The 20,331-nt window shown below is 35.2% G+C and overlaps 1 protein-coding gene across 8 annotated transcripts in view; it reads right to left on the reverse strand.

Moving 5' to 3' along the window:
• RGS7 (regulator of G protein signaling 7) overlaps positions 1-20,331 on the reverse strand; it is a 249,872-nt gene that overhangs the window by 132,451 nt on the left and 97,090 nt on the right. For all 8 annotated transcript variants that reach the window (XM_059468138.1, XM_059468139.1, XM_059468137.1 and 5 more), the window contains exon 3: positions 18,752-18,848. In XM_059468138.1, the coding sequence (XP_059324121.1) occupies positions 18,752-18,848 (97 nt within the window). The remainder of the gene's footprint in view (positions 1-18,751; positions 18,849-20,331) is intronic.

The following is a 20,331-nucleotide window of genomic DNA, read 5'->3' on the forward strand; positions in this document are numbered from 1 at the left end:
GTCTTTTATAACTTAGACTTGTGAGTACAGAAGCTCTTTGTTAACATGAGACTGTAGTTCTCTTTTTTTTTTCCATTATTTTTTTCATTCTTCACAAAATGCAGAAAAAAATTAGGTTCATACTGTTGCCTAGGAGTATGCAGTGACGTGGATACTACTTTTAGCACCTGTTGCGTCTTTGCTGTTTACGTTGTCAGAGTAAGAATAAATAGTATCTAGATGTAAAATCACCCTGGGTGAGGGAACATGTACACAGCCATTCAGCTACCTATCCAAACCTGGCTCTCTTCCCAGCCCCTGTACAAACCATTTATTTGACTTTTGGCTTCCCCATGTAATTTTTGAAGACTTCTACATCTTTTATGTAAAATTGTTGATGGCCACCATTTCTTCCTTAACCACTGACTACAGACTCAGAAACAGATGATATATATTCTCTTGGGAAAATAAAGGCAGGATCAGTGAAGAAACATAAAGCAAATAGAAATCCAGTACTAGGATTACTGTTCACTAGTGGAAGGCAAAAGAAATTACAATTATTGTGTTGAGGGCCTGGAGACAGTAAACATTTGTCAATCAGCTAAGGAATTGCGACGTCTACACAAAATATGGTCCCAAGGTTGGGGGGAGTAAGAAGACATTTGGGAAAAACATGTTTTTGCTCAATTGTCTTACATCCTTAAAAGAGCTAAAATTAATTCATCAACAGATTACAAAAGAAAACTAGCTGCACTCCCCTGCAACAGGAAAAAAACCCAACAAAACCCAAAAAAAATCCAAAAATTTAAAGTATTTCTTCATAGATAAATATATCCTGCTCAATCTGGCACCAGCAATTAATATAATTCTCCTGCTACGTTCTCATCAGATAAGAAATCAGCAAAGGGTGCTTGTACTTGGACTAGCAAAAAGCATGATTATGGCAGCTTGACAGCCTGGGAACAGAACTGTTCTCCTCTCAAAATAAAGGGAAATGGGAGTAGTAGTAATATTACTGGCGGGAGCTTTGCTTGGTGCAAAACAGGATGGATATAAGTCTCATAGAAGGGAAGTCTTAAGCAGCTTATCCCCTTCAAATTTCAGCTCCACTTTGAATGAAGCAGGTTTGTACTTAAAAACAAAACAAGAATATACTTGGCTGTTTTAGTCCTCATTTCTACTATTGCAATTCTATCTGACCTGGCATAAAACTGGACTCCTGTCAATAATCAATATACAAATAAATGCCTGCCTTAGCACTGTTTATTATCAACAAATTATGTCCAGTGCATGGGAACAGGCTAGCCACATTAACAGCCAGTGAAACCTGCTGCACTCAAGCGAGAGATTACTCTATTTGTCCTGAAGCACACAAGCACAACAGCAATTCACACCAGTCAGAAAATATCAGAAGAATATCTTCATCTCAAATTCAATGCTCTCATCTTTTATTTACTTAACAAAGACTATGTCTAGCTATTGCTATTTCTGGAACAACATTCCACAGTTTTAAGTAATGGCTGATGGAATATATTCATATGCTTGTATTTTTATTTTTTTTTTAAAAGAAAGTGATGGCTAACTAGTTTAAGTGAGTATATTAAAAAGTATCTGTAGATTCAACTTTAAAACTGGCTTCTTTTCTCACTTACAGTATTGAGTTTTCCCTCACAGGCTATGCTTCTAGAAATGACTGTCACTCAGGGAAAGGAAGCAACAAGGTTTTACTACTGTTAATACACTTTATTTTTCAGCAATTTTTCCTTCTCACATATTTAAAATTATCATTTAGCTTGCATTATGAAAGATGTCCTTGCTAGTTAGTGTTTTCATGTTTTTAGCAAGTAAACTAACACAGGTAGACAAGTTCTTGTTCTTCAAACAAGAACGTGTGCACAGAGAATACAGAGGAAAATTACAGCCCTGAGCACAGGTTTTTAAGATGAAGCCCACACAAGTAATTCTTGTTACACACACAGCAAATACAAACATGTAATGCTTTAACGATGCCTAAATTTGATGTACTCTAAACTTAGTAAAGATGATCATTATCAAACCAAGCATATCAGTGAAGACAGATCATCCAGCAGAGGTAAGAGTTATTCTGCTATTTCACGTTGCAGAGATCATTCAGTAATTTTAATTTGGAAGCATTTTATACTAATTGTTATTCAAACGTGTTGGAACATCCAGTGCCTCTGGTAAGGACCCTACAATCAGCATTTCTGATGTGACAATTTAACTGAATAATTAAGATGTTCTGTGTTTATCATGGTCACTGGTTGCTCAATAAAGCCCCTGACTTGTTATTTTCTGAGTATCCCCAGTCAAAAGTGCATCTTCAAAAGGATGCTTCACAAATCACAACAGAACTAGAGACACCAGAGTTTCTTACCTTCCAGCAAACTTTGAGGCTCTCAAACTTCATTTTGATATGAAGTGGAACCCCAACATCAAACATCAAAGATTTGCACAAACTGAAAAATTAAAAATACTTTCCTTTAATGCTATCAAAATGTGTGATTCAACAGGGACAAAACCTTTTTCTTAGCATAAAACAAACAGAATTTTTCATCTTCATCTTTCTGACTCATACGACAGCTTCTAATGCTAGTATAATAATAAAACAATAAAAAAACATCAGTAATTCAGTACTTTCTGATAAAGGCAATGTCAAAAACATTCTCCTGAAAAAGTGTAGCTCTGAAAACATTTCACCACAGAAAACTGGTTTGCCAGATATAGCATTATAAATGCTCTTAATGGATAATTCTTCTAAATTAAGCAGATGTAGAAAGCTTGAACAGAACTAAGATGGATGTGCTTCATTATCCTCTGATTCTATGAGCTCTTTGACTAGACCAGAGGACAGAGCCATAGGATCTGCTACACAGAGCACTCAAGGACATTCCATTGAGAGTTTTAGACACAAGAGAGAAAATAAGAAGAAAATAATGGACAATTTTTTCTGCCATTTTCTCTTAAGGTGTTAGCTTGTCAATCACTATCAGAATAAATAAAAATTTTTATTCCACTGTATATCGTTAATAACTTGCCACTTCCATTTTAACCTAAACTAAATTCAAAGGTATTCTTATTGTGCAATACAAACACTATAATGATAGCAGTGATAGCTCTCCTTATCTCATACCATGCCTCTCTCTTCTTGATGAGTCACTTCTCCTCTTACCATGTAGCGAAAAAAACAGATGAGTCTTGAAAAGCTAACACTTGTTGAAATTTCATATAGCAAATACCATTTGGAAAGTGTATTTGTAAAAAACACAGCATCTGTAACTACTATACCAGTTTCCAGACAGTGAGTTATATACAATGGGGATGAAAACATTTGGGAAGTATCTGGAATTTAGCTTCTAAAAGATGTTTTCTTCAAAAATAAGAGTAAGAGCAACCTTACTATTTTGGCAGTTTTGAATCATGTCTTCTTAAGTTTTAATTTCAAATCTATTTTTAATTCTGGTGCTATGCTTAAAAGTAATTTCTCTTTATTGAATGATAAATCAAAGGGAATATTATAAAACCACTCTCTGTCTTAGTTTCAATGGGAAAATCCAAAGTAACTCCATTATGGTCCTAAAAACATTTTAAAAGTTTCAAATCAACAGTTTCAAGAAGTGACTGAAAAAGATATTGAAATATGGCTCAAATTCTTCTCAGCTATGACATATGTTGAGACTTACAGAAAACAAATGGCTATTTAAAGTTGCTTAAGAAACTTTAAGTATATTTTTTTTTACTCCTTCTAAAGTCAGTATGCATGCAAAATTGTGGTGAAACCATAACCATCTAGAGCTATTTACTTCAAACATAAATTTCTCCATACAATACTGTACATTTTTATTCTCGTTTGCACTTTTGCTACCTGACAGGTGAAAGGGATGTGCAAAAAAAGGTTCCAACTCCTCATATTGTTTAAGAAGTTGTGCTTGATCGTCTCTCCAGCACCTCCCTGGGCTATGCCAACTAAAGCAACCATGCTCTAAATTGGGCATGATCACACTCTATAAAGAAGAAACATTCAGACTATTTTGACATAAAACACATTTGTTTTACCAGACGCATTAGCAATGTAATGATATTCCCTCCTCCAAAAACACTTTGTTTGATGTATGATTGATGCCTTCACAAGACGAATGCTGGTAATTAAAGTCATGTGTGTAAAAACCAGGAGAAGCTGTGCTCCCTCCTCTCTGTGTGCAGGGAAGCTGAGGGAGGACAGGTCTCTGGGGGTCAGAAAAGGGAGTGTCTTAGAGGCCAGTTTTAGGTAACTATGCTGAAAAGAAAGCAAAAGGAAAGACAAGTGGGTGTGTACAAACAAGTGGGACAAGGCTATTGAGGGATAGATATATTATTTGAAGGACCTGCTGTTGTCTTGGGTTTGACTGATGTGGTCACCTGCACCAAAGCTGGTTACCTATATTTGGCACAAGGCAAAGGATTTGACAGAAGAATGATCACTGCTTAAAAAAGCTTTTCAGCAAGGGAAACAACAATGCTCAGTTTGTCCCAGAAGATGCACTACCAAAACAAGTGCTATTTCCTAAAGATGTAAAACTTACAAAGTGCCCTGCAAACGATTACAGAAAAATTATTTAATTGATTTACAATCTGTACAATGGTATATGGAACAGCTCCAGCAACATTAAGTCCCCTAGTTGTACTATGATGAAGTGAGTACACAGTTCACTTTATAGCTGTGGTAATGGTCAGAGAGGCCAAATGAAATGACTACTGCCACAAAGAGAGAATAATCAAGTCAATTTTGAAAATCCAAGGGGCTTACTTTTAAGCCTCACTTAAGAGCCATAGGGTATGCTTTTGCATAACCTAGTGCATATGCTAGTATGCCTTTGGCAACACCAGGATTTTGGGGGTTTTTTTTTGAGGGGAGGAGGTGCAGGGGTTGCTGCATTTACAAGAGGAATACTATACTCATACTCAAAATACTTAAAAAACCCAATTAAAGAATGACAGGCAAATTTTCATGTTGCTTCAAATGGGAAGATTCAGCTTTAATAACATTGATTGTTAGCCTGCTGCACTATCTATTGCAATACTTCTTTAATAATGAATGACCCTTGGTCTATTTATTTAGAAAAGCCATGCAAGATACAGGAAAACATACAGATAAAGGTCAGTGTTTAACATGATGAATTCAGGCAGGACTTCAAAGTATATCAAGCTTGTTCTTGATTTTATTTTGTATGAAAATTCTTCATATCATTTGCATTGATGGCTGGGCATAAGTTAAATGGGTTTTCGTGCTTTTTTATTAACGTTAGCATTCATTTTGCCAGGTTTTTCTTTTTTTGCTGTTATTTAAGAAGGTGAGAGTGAATATAAACTGAACATTTAAGCAATGAAAAGAGTTCAACTTCAGGCTTGCTATCTGGCTTCATTGCACTATAACTATATATTACCCTGAGTATCTGCCAGATAAAAAGGCCATGAAAAAATATAGCATGTATATAATACCAATCACTCTTTTCCAGCACTTTGATTCCTATCATGTCCTTTACATTTTTTGAAATGCTAATTACACTCAGACTGCTGTATTATACAGAAGTTGCTTTGGGAAAACAGGATTATTTTGCAGTTACAAATGGTCATGAAAGGACAATTTGCGTGATTCAGTGCTAGGGTTGATGCTGTTAATAAACACCCTCAACTGGAAACTGTAAAGAACCTTCCAGATAAAGAGTAAACACCTTTGGAATCCCAAGGCAACATCTCACTCCTAGTGGGTGCACCCACACTTTGTTAGATTTCAGACAATTAACTGGATTATTTCATAGCTGCTTAGACACATACATCATGTACTGGTGACATGGTATGTGCTTAGTTCAGTGATTTAGTTAGATTCTGAGTAAAGAATGATGAAATCAAAGGTGCATGGATTTTACTCAAGTTTGTCTTCCCATAAAAGATATTTAGGTATTGTTTTTGAGTACAAAATTTTTTAAATGAATCTATTTATTTCATTAGCACTAAAGTTTCAGGCTTCACTTACCAACAGAAAAATCTCACATTGGAAATAGTAATAATCAGCAAAAAAAGGCGCATTTTGGATTTGAGGCAGAATCTTTTACACTCTTTCTTTTCTTCTTCTTTCTTACCAAGTGAATACTAATCATGGATGAAAAACACATTTTATTTTTTTAGTTATGTCAGAAAGAGGAACTTTTTCCTTTCCAAAATAATGGTAGAAAACATAGTTCCAAAAGATTTCCAACAGTGATACAAATCTTCATTAGATATGAGACCTAGGGCCAAAATCTCTTATTTGACAGATCTGTTGATTTGAGAAGAGTTTCAGCTGACTGAGGACACCTACTGCAAATGTTACAACTAATATAGTCAATTTTTCTTTTTGCCATGTATTGCGCCTCATATGCTTTCTGAAGCTAATGCAAAAGTTAGCAACTCTTGCTTTTAATCTGTGTAGTGTCCCTTTTTCTTTCTGTTTGCATTTTTCTGTAAATAAAATTTCCTGTTTGGATAACTCATTATAAAATTATACAGCATGTACACTGAATAACTGCTTTGCTAAAGCACAAATGTCATGTAAAATTTTAAAGCAAATACTTATCTGCATCTGAAAGTAGTCTTAGACAGAAGGTACCAAATTGTTATTCATGAAATTATATTTCATCTTTTTCTCTTATTTCTGGACTTCTTGATCTCTCACTACATCTATCTGCACATCAGGATTCCGTTTTTGAGTAGAGATAGTACAGACAGTTTCTATTTTGGCTTGACTAGTAACAAACTGAGCACAGAGATTCAGCAAATATTGATGTCTCAGTTTGATGGATGGGCCTGAATAGCCGAGCTGTAGAGATGTGACAGAAGAGTATTTCAGATACACTGAACTAGAGATTTTTATCTCATTTTTTATAACAAAGGATCCAAAATTATTTTACACAAACCCCTTAAAGTGGGAGCTTCTTCTCAGACAAACAATTATGACTTGATCTAAAATAGATGTAATATATAGAACTAAATTGGCATTTCACTCTCTAACCTCAATATTTATTTTGCTTTCTGTACTGTTGTAAAAGAAATAAAATTGGAAGGAAACTTTATTTTTTAAATTTTCAGCTATCAAGCAGTGATTTTTCAATTGAAACCAATTATAATACTACATTTTAAAACACCAGTACATGTGTACTGGAGATACTTAATTCTTACAAAATGGTAAGATTACTGCAGAGAATAAAGACAATGTCTACACAGACCCTTGTCCTGGATAACCATAATTCAAATAGCCTTTTATAGAACATGAATGTCCTTCAAAACTCACATCATTCAAATGTTAAGACACACTATCCATATAAAATTCTGTTTCTTCCACAAGAAGTTATGACTCATTCCAGGGTTAATAATTTATGTACACTGAGGAAGTCTTTTCCTATCTTCTGACACGTACATGAGTAATCACTGCTCCCAAATAATGCAAACAGTTTCCAAAAAAATGCAATGCTTTTGATCAAAAAGTATAAATCTTAAAAGCACTTTGGAACCTTTAAACAGGTAATGTCTGGTAATGCCATTCCTTCCCTAGTTAAAAAAACTTAACGGCGCCTTCCCCCTTCCCAACACACTTCCTGTTCAGAAGCCTGTTTCAATTCTTCCCTGTAACTGAGAGCTCACAGGTTCCTTTCCCCTTTCTGAAATCAGGTAGTCCTCCATTCCTCTATTGGGACTTTCCAATTAGTACACTAGTTTGAATTTGTTACTCTACCAATTTTTTTGGTTCTACTAAAATACATTTTAAAATATTATCTCATGTTCAATTTATTCTCAGTTTTAGCATTTCACTGACAATGGTTTCCCTCTAGCCTCCTAAAATAGCCTGGCTTTCATAGCCTATTAACTGCCCTATAAGGCTTCCTCTGCCTAATTCACAATTCCATTTTAATATAGTTGTGTCCATATACACTTGTTCAAATGCTTTTTTAAATTTTGGATCCCATCATTAGTGATTAGAAATAAAAAGCTTAAGAATAATCAAAAGTGTAATCATACCAGACTAAATCCAAAACTAACTAGGTGACTGTTTGGATTAAATATGGCATATCATCCCTTAGAATAATAGGAGGAGAGTTCTACTAATTGTGACTAAATTACAGAGGTCATTTAACCCATTGCAGAGGTAATTTAGAAGCAGTGTCCTAGATTGTCCTAGATCTCAGTGACATCACATGAAATTAAACAACACATTAGACCATCCAATCCATGCATGCTTTACCTTTCTGCTGGTGTGACAGAGCTCAGGACAACCAGGGCTGAATTGTACCTGCTCAGTACACTGGAGCTGTGTTCCCTGTCCCTCGCACTGCAGTCAAAAGGAGCTATTACCAACAAATGGAGAGAGATGGATGTCCACTTGTTCGGGGGTGATTGTTTGTTTTTTCTTCTCAAACGTGAAGAAATGTATTTTTACAAGAGAGGAAAAAAAGTGAGACAAGCTGTACTCTTCTATTTACTTTCACCAACTGTCCTAGAACAGTAAATTGCTACTATGACCGGTTTTCCACTAATTTTCTGGAAAATAGATTCAATTACTGGCCTTTAAATGGTCTAGAGTTTGGGGACATCATGCTTGCTGGAAGCTTCCTTGTACACATGACACAAAATTAAGATTAGCCTCATAAATCCTGCTTGAGCAACATGATGTTCTTTGACAAAACCATATTTTCTACCTACTTCCAGTCCAGAGCAACCAACCCATCACTCACACACAGAGCATATGGCGTCCCTCTGCAAATGCTGACCATGGTAACCATGTCTTCATGGCTTGTCATATTAGTACTGATGATAAATTCTTTAGATTATATATCAATGGTCTGAAAAGATGTAAGTAACAGGCAAGGCCTAAATATTTCTGTAAACTATATTTGACCTCCGGTACAAAAGCCAAGGAGATGAGTCATTCCACCTCCACCTTTCATTAAGACAGATTCTGATTTGTCCTATTGAACAGATGCTTGTCTAAGTATGAAAGGAATTGATTTTTTTTTAAAACACCCACTTTAGAACTCAGGTAGTAGGAACACAAAACTACTACTACTCAAAAAACAAGTGAATAGAGAACAAAGGAAGTTATTTTTCTCTAAAGTGTATGAAAAAAATGAGAATTCAACTTGATTACTGATTAAAGCAACTAGAAAAATGAGGACAGGGTAAAAATGTGGGAAGAAAAGCAGAAGGTGGATTTCACGTGATCAAGCCATTAACAGGCAGGTTTGGCTCAATGCCTTTTCTCTATTCACAGCATATTGCCTGGTCTAGAGATACAGCTCAGAAAACAACTGAGCATTTTACTGTACACTTATTAGGATCTGCAACCTTCTTTTCATAATAAGTCCAAAACCTACAAGAAGATGGTCTTGATGAAAAGGCAAAGCATCTGACATATAGACCTAGAGACTGAGTTCTATATGTTTTTAAACTAGTTCCACATTATGGCTGTCTCACTTTTTGTTATAAAATCTCAAAAGGCAAGAATTCTGGTATCAGACAAGCATATGGATGCTGGTATCCATGACAGCCTTGCATGCACATATTAGGGTAATTGAATCTGAAGAAAAAAGAATGCAAAAAAGTCCCATGTGTCTGCTTCTACACTCAAGCACCACCATGCCTTTTAATAAAAAATATTATCTCACAATATGTCTGCTTGGGGAGGGGAGTTTAATACTAATTTCCCTGCCTTTTTTTTTTTTTTTAATATTCTTAATGCTTTCCAATTAGTTTGGCTTCACTAGCCAAGTCTCAGCAATGACTGTGTTCTCCTTCCCACAACCAAGTCATTCTTCTGTGCCATCTACCTGGATTCTGGAGGATTCCTAGGTTTCTGCTCTGTTCCTCAGACACCTGCTCTGCCTGTTTCCCACTGTGGTCTTTGCTATGGAGAGCCGCGCAAGGAAGCAGCACCTACTCCAGTGATCTTCCCCAGAAGAGGAAATAAGCAAACCAAGAGCATCCCCACTGAGGTCTTCATCCTTTAAGACAAAAGGACACAGATGCTGTGCGGCAAGGCACCCAGCAGGAATGCCAGGCTTTGTGCCTCCAAAGCTGCCAACATCCTCTGGCCTCGGGAACTGCTCAAACTGTGGGGCTGGGATCAGAGAAAACACAGTAACTACAGCCAGCCTACGTGTTGGTTTTGTAACATCAAGGCTTACTCTCCAACTGCATAGACTAGAAACTAGGTTTTTAAACAATTAACTCAATTATTGACTTTTATTTTGAAGCTCAGGAGTAAAATAGGCTTTGTCAAATGCGTGGAGCATTGTAAGCAACATTCATCGTGCATTTGAGCACCCTTATTTCCTGTTAACAAATTGTTCTTGATACCATAATTCCATTTAACATAATTTTGTTAAAGAAGAAAAGTTATTACTATCAATGGACCCTTTATTTGCATAGTGATAGATTGTCAGTCACAGTATGTATTCTTCATGAAGTTACCTTTACTTCCCACAAGGGTGACTTTCTAATTTAATGTGTGTTTCAGGAATGTAGCTGACAGAAAACAGCAGCAGAACTGCTTCAGTACCATGCAAAACTAGCCTATAGATAACTTCAGCAACAACAGAAATATAAACAATTGCAGTTACTACAATTTATTTCTTGCTTCCTTTTGCAAAGACAAGTCTGCAGTCTTCTGATGCAAGTGCAATGACAATGTCTCTTTCCTCACAGCTGGAACCAACAGAATTAGGGGCTAAATCACAAGTAATCTTGTAAACCCTGCTAACTTGATTTCTTGCATAAGGGCCATATTCTCTGGGGAATGATTTTACTTAGTTTGATTATTTTAACTGCTGGCCAACTATACACATGAGCCTGTAAAAATTGAAGATTGAAATCTGCAAATACAGAACCACTTTCTTTTTGCACTAAGTTCATTTAAATATTTCAATTTACTTTGAAACAACAGATTTAAAGACAATAAGATAGGAAATTGTGTACTAAAAAAGTAAAACTGAATTAGAAAGAAATTATGCTCCATAAGTCAAAAAAGGAATCAATGTTAGACATAATTTAAGAGGAAAAGGGGACTATTATTCCAGACACATATGTATCATCATAAAGAGAAAAGAAAATTTGCTTACACTCTATTATACCTAGCAGGATGCCTGTAAATAATATGCTATTTCTGCCTGTACCAGCAATACTTACCATATGTCTACACTGCCTGCTAAATTATAGTTAATAGTCAGCACGCAACCAAAAACATGCCACCGGACAATAGGGTAAAATGTCACGTAAATTTAAAAATTAGATATTTCTCACCGTGTACTCCAAAATATAATTGCATCAATAATTATTGTGTCTGTTTATAAACCAATTACAGTATCTGCTTAACTACAGCATTGCATGCAGAAATTCCCTGTAACTATTTTATTTCATTCTAACCGACAATATATTCAGTACGCAAACCTGCTAATCCATATTCTCAGCTTTAGAATTACACTGCACTCTGCAAACTGACATTTAAAAATCCCATGTATCATTGCAAAGTTTTGATTTTTGGCAAGACTATGGATACTTTTTAGGACTCAAGGGTTATGACCTTAGAGGAACCAGATTGGTTTTCTTTTCCTTTTGTCCAAGTGGATGTTCCTTCTTGAAATAGTATCCAGAGACTACTTAATAAGAGTACAATGAAACAGATTTCATATTGTGGCAACATTACTAATGCTGAAAGAGGACTTCATTTGTCTTCAGCTACACACTTCCTCTCCCCATTCTTAATATGAGCTGCAAATTTCCCTCCTGTCTCAGAAATTAATGATGGCAGACACAGTACCAACCCTTTCCCCTGAGAAAGCACTCCTCTTCTCCCTCAAATTGCTCTGTGTAAAAATTCTGATGCGATTTAAACATCTTTAAAGTCATAAAAGTACCTCTTAAACATGTGGAGTTAAATAGTTTACTTTGCTCTGTTTCCTAATGAAAACAAATACTTAAAATACACATCCCCAACAAATTCTCACTGATAATTATTCCACTTGTTCTAACCATTGCTATCCAGCATCAGTAATATTCATTTTAAAGAGATTTCCAAGATATAGCAAGGAAAGAAAACCTTTTTCACAGAACTCCTGAACATATTTCTGTATATTCACTTGTTGTTAGACATAATCTAGCCTTTTCTTCCTACAGGGCTTTGTGCACATAACAGATTTTAGCTAAGCTATCACTACTACAGATGCAGTTTATATCAGCTTAAGAGGGTTTCTATTAAGCTGATATAGTATGCACTGCCTCCATGGGCAAATGCAAATGGCATAAATAAGCGTTATACTTATGTTTGGATGGGGCTATTTTCTCTGCTTTCTCAAAGTACTATTCATTGTTGCCAATGGAAAACCAGCAGAACACTATTATTAACCAGTGTTAACAACAGAAAAAAATGGCACGCTACTGATATTGAAGCTGTGAAAGATTGTGGAATTTCTGATAATTTCAGGTTTATGTGAGGCTGATTCAGGGCTCCCTTTTCACCCCACATTTTCCATGAATGTCACACACCCAGGGTCCAGAGACTGAGTGTCAAGGGTGCCAAAGTAGGTAAATTTTTGGCTTTGCTGAATGCAGTAGGTTTTCCCCTGCTCCTCTTAAATTTTCTAATACTTCAAAGCTGCAATCTTGTTCCACTTGAAACAGTGGCAAAATCTTACACACAAGGAGATTAGTAAGAAGACGTAGCAAAGGCAGGGAAGTATTTTCATTATGAAACAACATAGTAGGAAAAGGCAACAAAAAATTTCTATGGCTGATCAACAAGGCCCAGAGCAAATTCTCTGGAAACAGGAGTCTGGGAGGAAGCATGCATTTGGGAAAAAAGACCATTTAATTCAAGCTGCGTGTTTTATGTGGACAAACCTCAAAGATGAATGTTCCTAGCAATTTTCCATCTCACAGTAAGTCAATAGCTACTAAGGGTTTTTTTCCATCATTGCAGGATTTCTATACCTATCTCTTTTGCAAATGTCTATGAAAATAATCTTTTCATATTTTAAGGGAACAGAAATTTATGATGATTGTTTTGCACATAGATTACTTTAAAAGACTTTTTAAATGGGTTTTCAGTATATTTCAGTTTCCTAGGACAATTTTGCAAAATTGCCTTGGACTTTTTTATACTTTATTTCCTTCTTTTTAGTAAAGCTCCCAATGGCAATTACCACTGAATCAAAAAGTAAGCATATGAATAAAATTTTTTGCTATGTTGTTTGGTTAGGAAGAAGTAATAACCTTAAAATTAGTATTTGTTGTTCTGTTTAAAATAACATTTTGAAAAGCCTTTCATTCCAATAGTAATTTAATAAAGGTCTGATATTAATACATTCCTTAAAATGAAAATGGAGAGCACAATCATCGTGGAACAGGCTGCCTAGATAAATTTTGGCTGCAGCATCCCTGGAAGTGTTCAAGGTCAGGTTTGATGGGACCCTGGGCAGCAGGATCTAGTGGGGTTGTATCCCTGCCCATAGCAGGGACACTGGAACTAGATAATCTTTAAGATCCCTTCCAACCCAAACAATTCTATTACTCTTATAGGATTACTCTCATTTAATTCTACTAATAAAGATAGTGGAAAGAGTTTTTAATTTCTTTCTGAGGAGCATCCATCTTATTTGATCCCAGCCCACCCCAGCTTGTTCATTCTGCACTTCCCAATGGTAAAGCTGTCACAATCCTGATTTTCTGTAAAATACAAAAGTTCTGTCAAGTTTTAAGCAGCTTAAGATCACCCTCAGTAACCATCCCAGTCACGAGGCCAAGACAGGCAGAAAAACAGAAACAGAACGTCAAGGGATGCAGGCAGCACTCAAAAATCCGCTTTGGTTTTCTGTAAGGCATAGAAACCACCACTCATTAATCACTTAATTATGTCAATACTTGGAAATGACTGTGTGTCCTATCTTATGGCTCCAATTAGTCAATCTCTTCTACTCATGACTATAAATCATAAACAAAAAAAAATCCACTCTGAAAAGATTATGAACGTTTGAATGCAAATCAGTCACTATGAAAAAATTACAAATGCAAGAGACTGGTGGTAGAACTTCAAACAAACTATTCCATTGGGAATAGAGGCTTATTAACTTTTTGTTCTCAAAATTCTGCTTTGAAAAGTGAAACAGTAAACATGGCAAGTTCCTGCTCCAATCTGCTCATCTGAGAGGGCACAGGAGAGGAAATGATCCAGCTTTTGTCCCTGCTGAACTGACAGCAAGCTTTTCATCATAAGAGTGGAACCTCATCAAGGCAGTGAGCTTGCAGTTTTAACTCTGAAGGCTTGGTTTGCAAGTAACGAGAGGCTCATTCGGAACAAAGAAATCAGCAATGATTCTACCATTAAATCACACTTTAGGACAATGCAAGAAAAGAGAGATGAAGAAATAGATAGAACAACGATGTAGGAACCTGTCATCAACCCAGCATGAGAGAAACAGAAGTTAAAAACAAAGTCTATAAAATTCAAGACTTGGGATCTGGGAATCCTAGATTGTCCAAAATGATTCATTTACTCTCAAAAATCTCTCAAAACCAGAAATTCCAAAATCCTTTCATTTACCTATAATGCAATACTACTTTGCTCCAAAGTCACCAGCTGATCGAAGTGTTATGCCTTGTGGTTTTTGCTTCTTGTCAAACCAAGTAGGGCTTTCTATTTCACTTTGTGCTTCAGGTTGGTAATCTCCAGTACTGAAGTGGATAAACCAATCAAGTAATTTCACAGGCAGCACTGAGAAGTCATCAGATGTTAACAATTCATTACTCAACTGGAAAAGATCAAAACTAATGACAGATGAAACTCTGCTATTATTATTCCCCTGAGTCATCCAATCCTCACTGTACTGCTCCTCACTTTTTGCTGCCTGCCTCTGTATAACAAGCAATACTGTTGCAGGTAGCCCCTGTGACTCATTCCTTGGGCTCACCCACCTGTGATTTGTGAGAATGATGAGCGATTATAACACTGCTTTCCTCTGGAGTCTTTCACGACATCTGTCCAGGCTACTGAGACTGCCATTCTGCTTTAAGTTGGATTTTTTTATGTTCAGAAACATAAATTCTTTAATTTTTTACCAAGCATATTGCTACTGGCAATTAATCATTATATTAATACATTTGCTAATCAAAATGCAATATCTCGTTATTTTCATGATTTCCCAGGTAAAAGGGAAATGAGCATTTTCTGAGATTAAGAAAAACATTTAACAAAAAATGGATGTAATAATAGCAAACGTTTAACAAAAAATAGATGTAATAACTGCAATAATCTTTCTAAAAAATGGGAAAACAAAATATTTATATGGAAAAGATACTATATCAGCCTCACCTACAGGAATGAGAAAAAAACTTAAGACTTCACATGGATCATATTTTCCAGTGAAAGGTAAATTAATGTTTTCATTTTCTCTTTATCCCAGGAGATGTCAAAAACACACCTTTCCACTGATCTCCTTCTCCTATTTTTGTCGGTTCAAGCTGTGACTACATTCCAAGATCAATGAGCCCTGCATCAGAAACACCCAGTAATAATAAGTATGAGCATGTTTTTCTTGAAAAGTTTTTATTCTCCCTCTGTGTGTATTCTTTAACTCAACTTACATTTCTCAATAATTCTCCCTGCTCCTTAATAAAAATGCTCATGTTCCACATCAAGCTTACACACCACTCAACTGGCACATTCTCCACAGGTTTTATCAGCAAGCTCACCCAAGAATTGCACACTTTAAAGTCCTATGAAGAATCACACTGATATTCCTAATGACCACAAGACATCGCTACATCTTCTTAATGAAATATTCATGTTCTGATTAGCTTATGAAGCTTCCGGCACAAGGACTGGGTAAACCACCCACGCCACCTCACAAAGGCTTCCAAAACAAACACTCAACAACTGATTTGTCAGTAAACTCTGAATGATTCCTTCTGCTTCAAAGTGAACAGCAAATCTTTGGCATTTTCTTGTGTCTCTCCCTAGAAAAAATATAAATTATATTTTAGAGCTCCTAATCTCTATGATTCATATGTCAGACTCCCTAAATTCATCATTTTAGGCAAGTGTTTTTTAATCCATTTCCAGGTCTAAAGGTGAACCATGGACCAGGAAAATCACCTCCTTTTTATTCTTAATACTCTAATTCATGTTAATAACGAATGCACCTGACAACCTTCATGCAATCACTATTGCTGACCAGTAAGATGTCTATATACATTATCTTATTCACTCCTCCAAAACATTTCCAAAGCATGAGGACAAAAACAGTATGTCCTTCCTTTGTTCATCAAAATGCATAATCATATAGAAGGTGCAAAATCTCGTGCCTACATTTTCCCTTTGAGCCTTGAAAGTTTCAAATTTTTATTTGCTCTCTGCGAATGTACAGAATATATGCAACATAAAGCAAAATGATTCCTCATCTTTTCAAAATTTCACAAAGTGGAATAATCTTTAATTTAGGATTATATTTTTCTGAAGAACAAAAATCTGTATAGTGTATAGGGAAATAGATATTTCTGTACTTCAAATGTTTCTCACTGTTCATATTTTACTTGTGAAAATATTTCAGGAATGACTCAGTAAATGAGATAGTATGGTTACATCATCCTACTTATTACAATCACAACATTCTATGAAATTCAAATACCACTCCTCAGGCTGATTTTGCTAATGCAGTCATCTTTAGAGATGGTCAGTAATTCAGCAATTATAAGGACTGCTCTTTCAACTAGTTCATCACTTGCTCTTTTTAGAAGCAATACTATGAAATGGAAGTACATTAAATAAATACATATAACAAAACAATGACACCTGTATCACATAAGACCCTATTCCTACGACAATTTATGGACATCCTTAGCTTTTACAAGTGGTTTAAAGGACTTGTATAGTCTTTCCTAAGTACTTGAAGGAATATCATTTCACTGTGGTTATCTGTTATATATAACAGAGTTATCTGTTTTGCTTCTCCCCATTAAGGAAAAAATACCAAACAGTAGAAAGCTCCAGTATTTATGGGGCATAATCCAGGACAGATGGTGTGTACAAGACATCTTTTATGCACAGACACGCATAACACACACACACACCCCTATATATAAAATATATGAGCATATAAGTATATATATTTTAACTGAAGAGCATATACTTTGATGCTTTTGAGGGAATTAACAGTACTCTAATTTTTTGGTAAATATATTTGCATTATTGTTGTTTTGGCCCTTAGACACTATTCCCATGTTTCCTAGCAATCAACAGCTTTGAGTTAAGCTGATATTTGTTTGCTACATATACAAACTCCTAGAACATTAAATGAAATTAGTGACTTAGGACACAGAGTTGAAGCTTTCAGTTTCCATTCAGGAGAGAGAACTGACAGGAAAGTAGATTAGTTGAACTGATGTGACAGTTATGCTGTTCTGGTGGGAGTTTCAGTCATGTGTAGCAAAAATTACTGGCAGTCCCTGGTATTTAAGACAGAAAATCAGAAAAGAGAAAAAAAATGAAATGTCCTATGATTTTTTTTCCCTCTGAAGCTAATAAAATTAAGGCATCAATAGAAAAGTTGGTACATCAGTAACTGCTATGTAGAACTCAATATATATTCTAACTCAACCTTTAAAAGTATGCCTATTCCAGTTTAAAAAAAAAAAAAAAAAAAGATATTTTGGTCAGTCTACTCTGAAATCTATTATACACAAGTTAAGGCAGAGATTAACAATTAATATGAGTTCTTCAATAAGATACCATGCTGCACCAACTCCAGGCAAATAAAGGCCCATTCTCCAGAGGCTATTTTTTGTGCAAGTTCCTAAAATCTAAAATTTATTTTCTAAAATCAGGAAGCACTTTTGTTCACTCTTAGGACACTATCTTTCTTTATGACAGGATTATTCACTAGTAAAAAAATTCCACAGGTTGAAAATTAAAATATAGAGTTCTTCTTGGTGTTCTAGATTGTAGAAACTTGTATAATACTTTCTGTATAAGGATACACTCCTAAAGATTATGGAAAAATTTGATTAAACATTGGCACCTATTTCAAAGAAAGTCAATACTCAGTGGAGTATATACCCACATACATAAATGCATAAATTGTCATAAAATCACGTAAATAGCAGAGTAATTACATGCTAATTAATTAATAAATAGATGGATTTTTGTGCCTATGACTGTACTGACCTAAAGCAGCTATTGAGTTTACAGCTGTCGTGCAAATCCCCACAAAGATCTCAGCACTTAGTTTCACAAGCACAGGCACTGAGCTGCAGAAGCAGATTGTGAATATTGTAATAAATGTCACAGCTCCTGATCAGCACCAGTTGCAGAGCGTGGTGATGATTTTTCTTTTGTTCTGCCACTATGAAATTTCTTATCTTCGTGTACTGGCCAACACACTAAACTTACACTTGCTATGGAAGTTGGCTAAAAACCAGACATGACCTGCCATAAAAAATTCCCAGTCTGAAATAATTAACTTTTTGTAGCAAATTAAGTATTCCCTTCACCTACTTTTCAGGACAAAAACATCTCTGTGTAAATCCACTCCAATCTGAGAGAAACATCAGACTTCTATAATTAAACTATTCAAAGGATAAATAATGTCTCCTCCAGATCAGATGACTGAATCTTGACAGTACTTATTTAAAAGCGTTTTTCACTAGAGCATCCCCTTACACAAAACTAAAATAGTATGAAATTCACTTTGATTCTTACCAGAAAAGACACTGGGAATCTTGGAAAGAAAACTTTTCACTGTCCGAATAGGAATCCCATTTTTCTCGTCTTGCATGCGGGCTATGACATCTTCCATCTGAAAAGAGAAATAAAAAACAAATTTAAAAATATAAAGAAAAAATAAATCCATAATTATTTCCTAAAGTAAATCTCCAAGAAATCTAGATCAGTCTCTCAGAATGATATGTCCTCTCTTTCTAGTTCTTTCTTTAATTTATATTCTATAATTTTATTGAACAGGCTAAAACTGCAAGTAATTTATTCATGAAAAACAGTAGAAAATATATGTATTCAAGGATGCTTGAGAAATAAACAGCAATGCAGAACAACTTAGCTAAAGTTAGATTTAGTTAAAGTACGTAAAACAACTTTTCAAAAACCATTGTTGGATATTAAACTTCATGTTTTGATTGTTTTAACGGTATTGTACCACATATAAAAGCATATAAAATAGACACATACAGGCTTTTAGGGGACTGATAGAGTACTCAAATAGAATTTTCAAGACAAAGAAGAGCTTTTAACTTCAAAGCTAAAATTCCTTCTTTTGTTTTGAGAAGGGGGAAAAAATACAACATGTTGTAATTCCTGGAGACAGCAGAGCCAAAAACCTAGCATTCCTTTACAGACAATAATGGAGTAGGTAGAAAAAATACTTTAAATCAATTTTCTGATTTTTTTAATGTATTGATTTTTACATTGGCTCAGTTTTCCAGATCACTTTTTAGGCTAATTTGGACCATACATTTTATAAATTGTGCCCAAATCAAAGGTCTACTTTCCTATGAACTATGACTGGAAAACTCATTCACTGGAAAAAGGAGAATATTTAAATAGAGTCACTGGCTTACTAGGCCAGTTTTTCCCATTTCATAATTGAAGTTTACAGATTTGATAATTTTCACCTTCCTTTCTTTCTTTCTTTGAATATCTAACTTCTCAAAATGTTTAATAAAATGATGACAAAATCATCAATTACAACTATTCTGTCTTTTATCTTAAATAACCAAAATGCTCCATATGAACAACTCTGAGTGACAGGGTCTTTTATACTCTTTTATTATTCAAAGTTTAAAAAATTTTTGTATGTCACTTCTATACCCCTAATAGATTCCCAAAAACTTCATTAAAATTTGTGGCTGGGCTGTACTGTGGAAACAGAATAACAGAAAAAAATTCTGTCATGCCCCTTTTCCCTCTAAAGTCCTAATTTGCTAATGTCCCACATCAGCAAACAGCAAACCAGCATTGGGCACAGCTGTGCTTTAATTGGACCAATAAAGGAGTTATGTAGATCCAGGAAAGGGAACAGCATTTGGGTCACCATGGGTGTACATAGGAAAAAGAACAAATATCCATACCAAAAAAAAAGAAAAAAAGAAAACAAAATCATTTAGCAAGACTGCTCATGAAAAAAGCTACTTATACATAGAGTATCTAGAGGTTCCAATGTTCCATGTTTTTATAGATCACATATTAACAACCTAAGGGATACAAATCCAGTGTCATTGTCCAAACCAAAAAGTAAGCACAAAGAGTAGATATTATTAGCAAGGTGT

Source organism: Ammospiza nelsoni, chromosome 3 (assembly GCF_027579445.1).
Source record: "Ammospiza nelsoni isolate bAmmNel1 chromosome 3, bAmmNel1.pri, whole genome shotgun sequence".
Taxonomy (NCBI): domain Eukaryota; kingdom Metazoa; phylum Chordata; class Aves; order Passeriformes; family Passerellidae; genus Ammospiza; species Ammospiza nelsoni.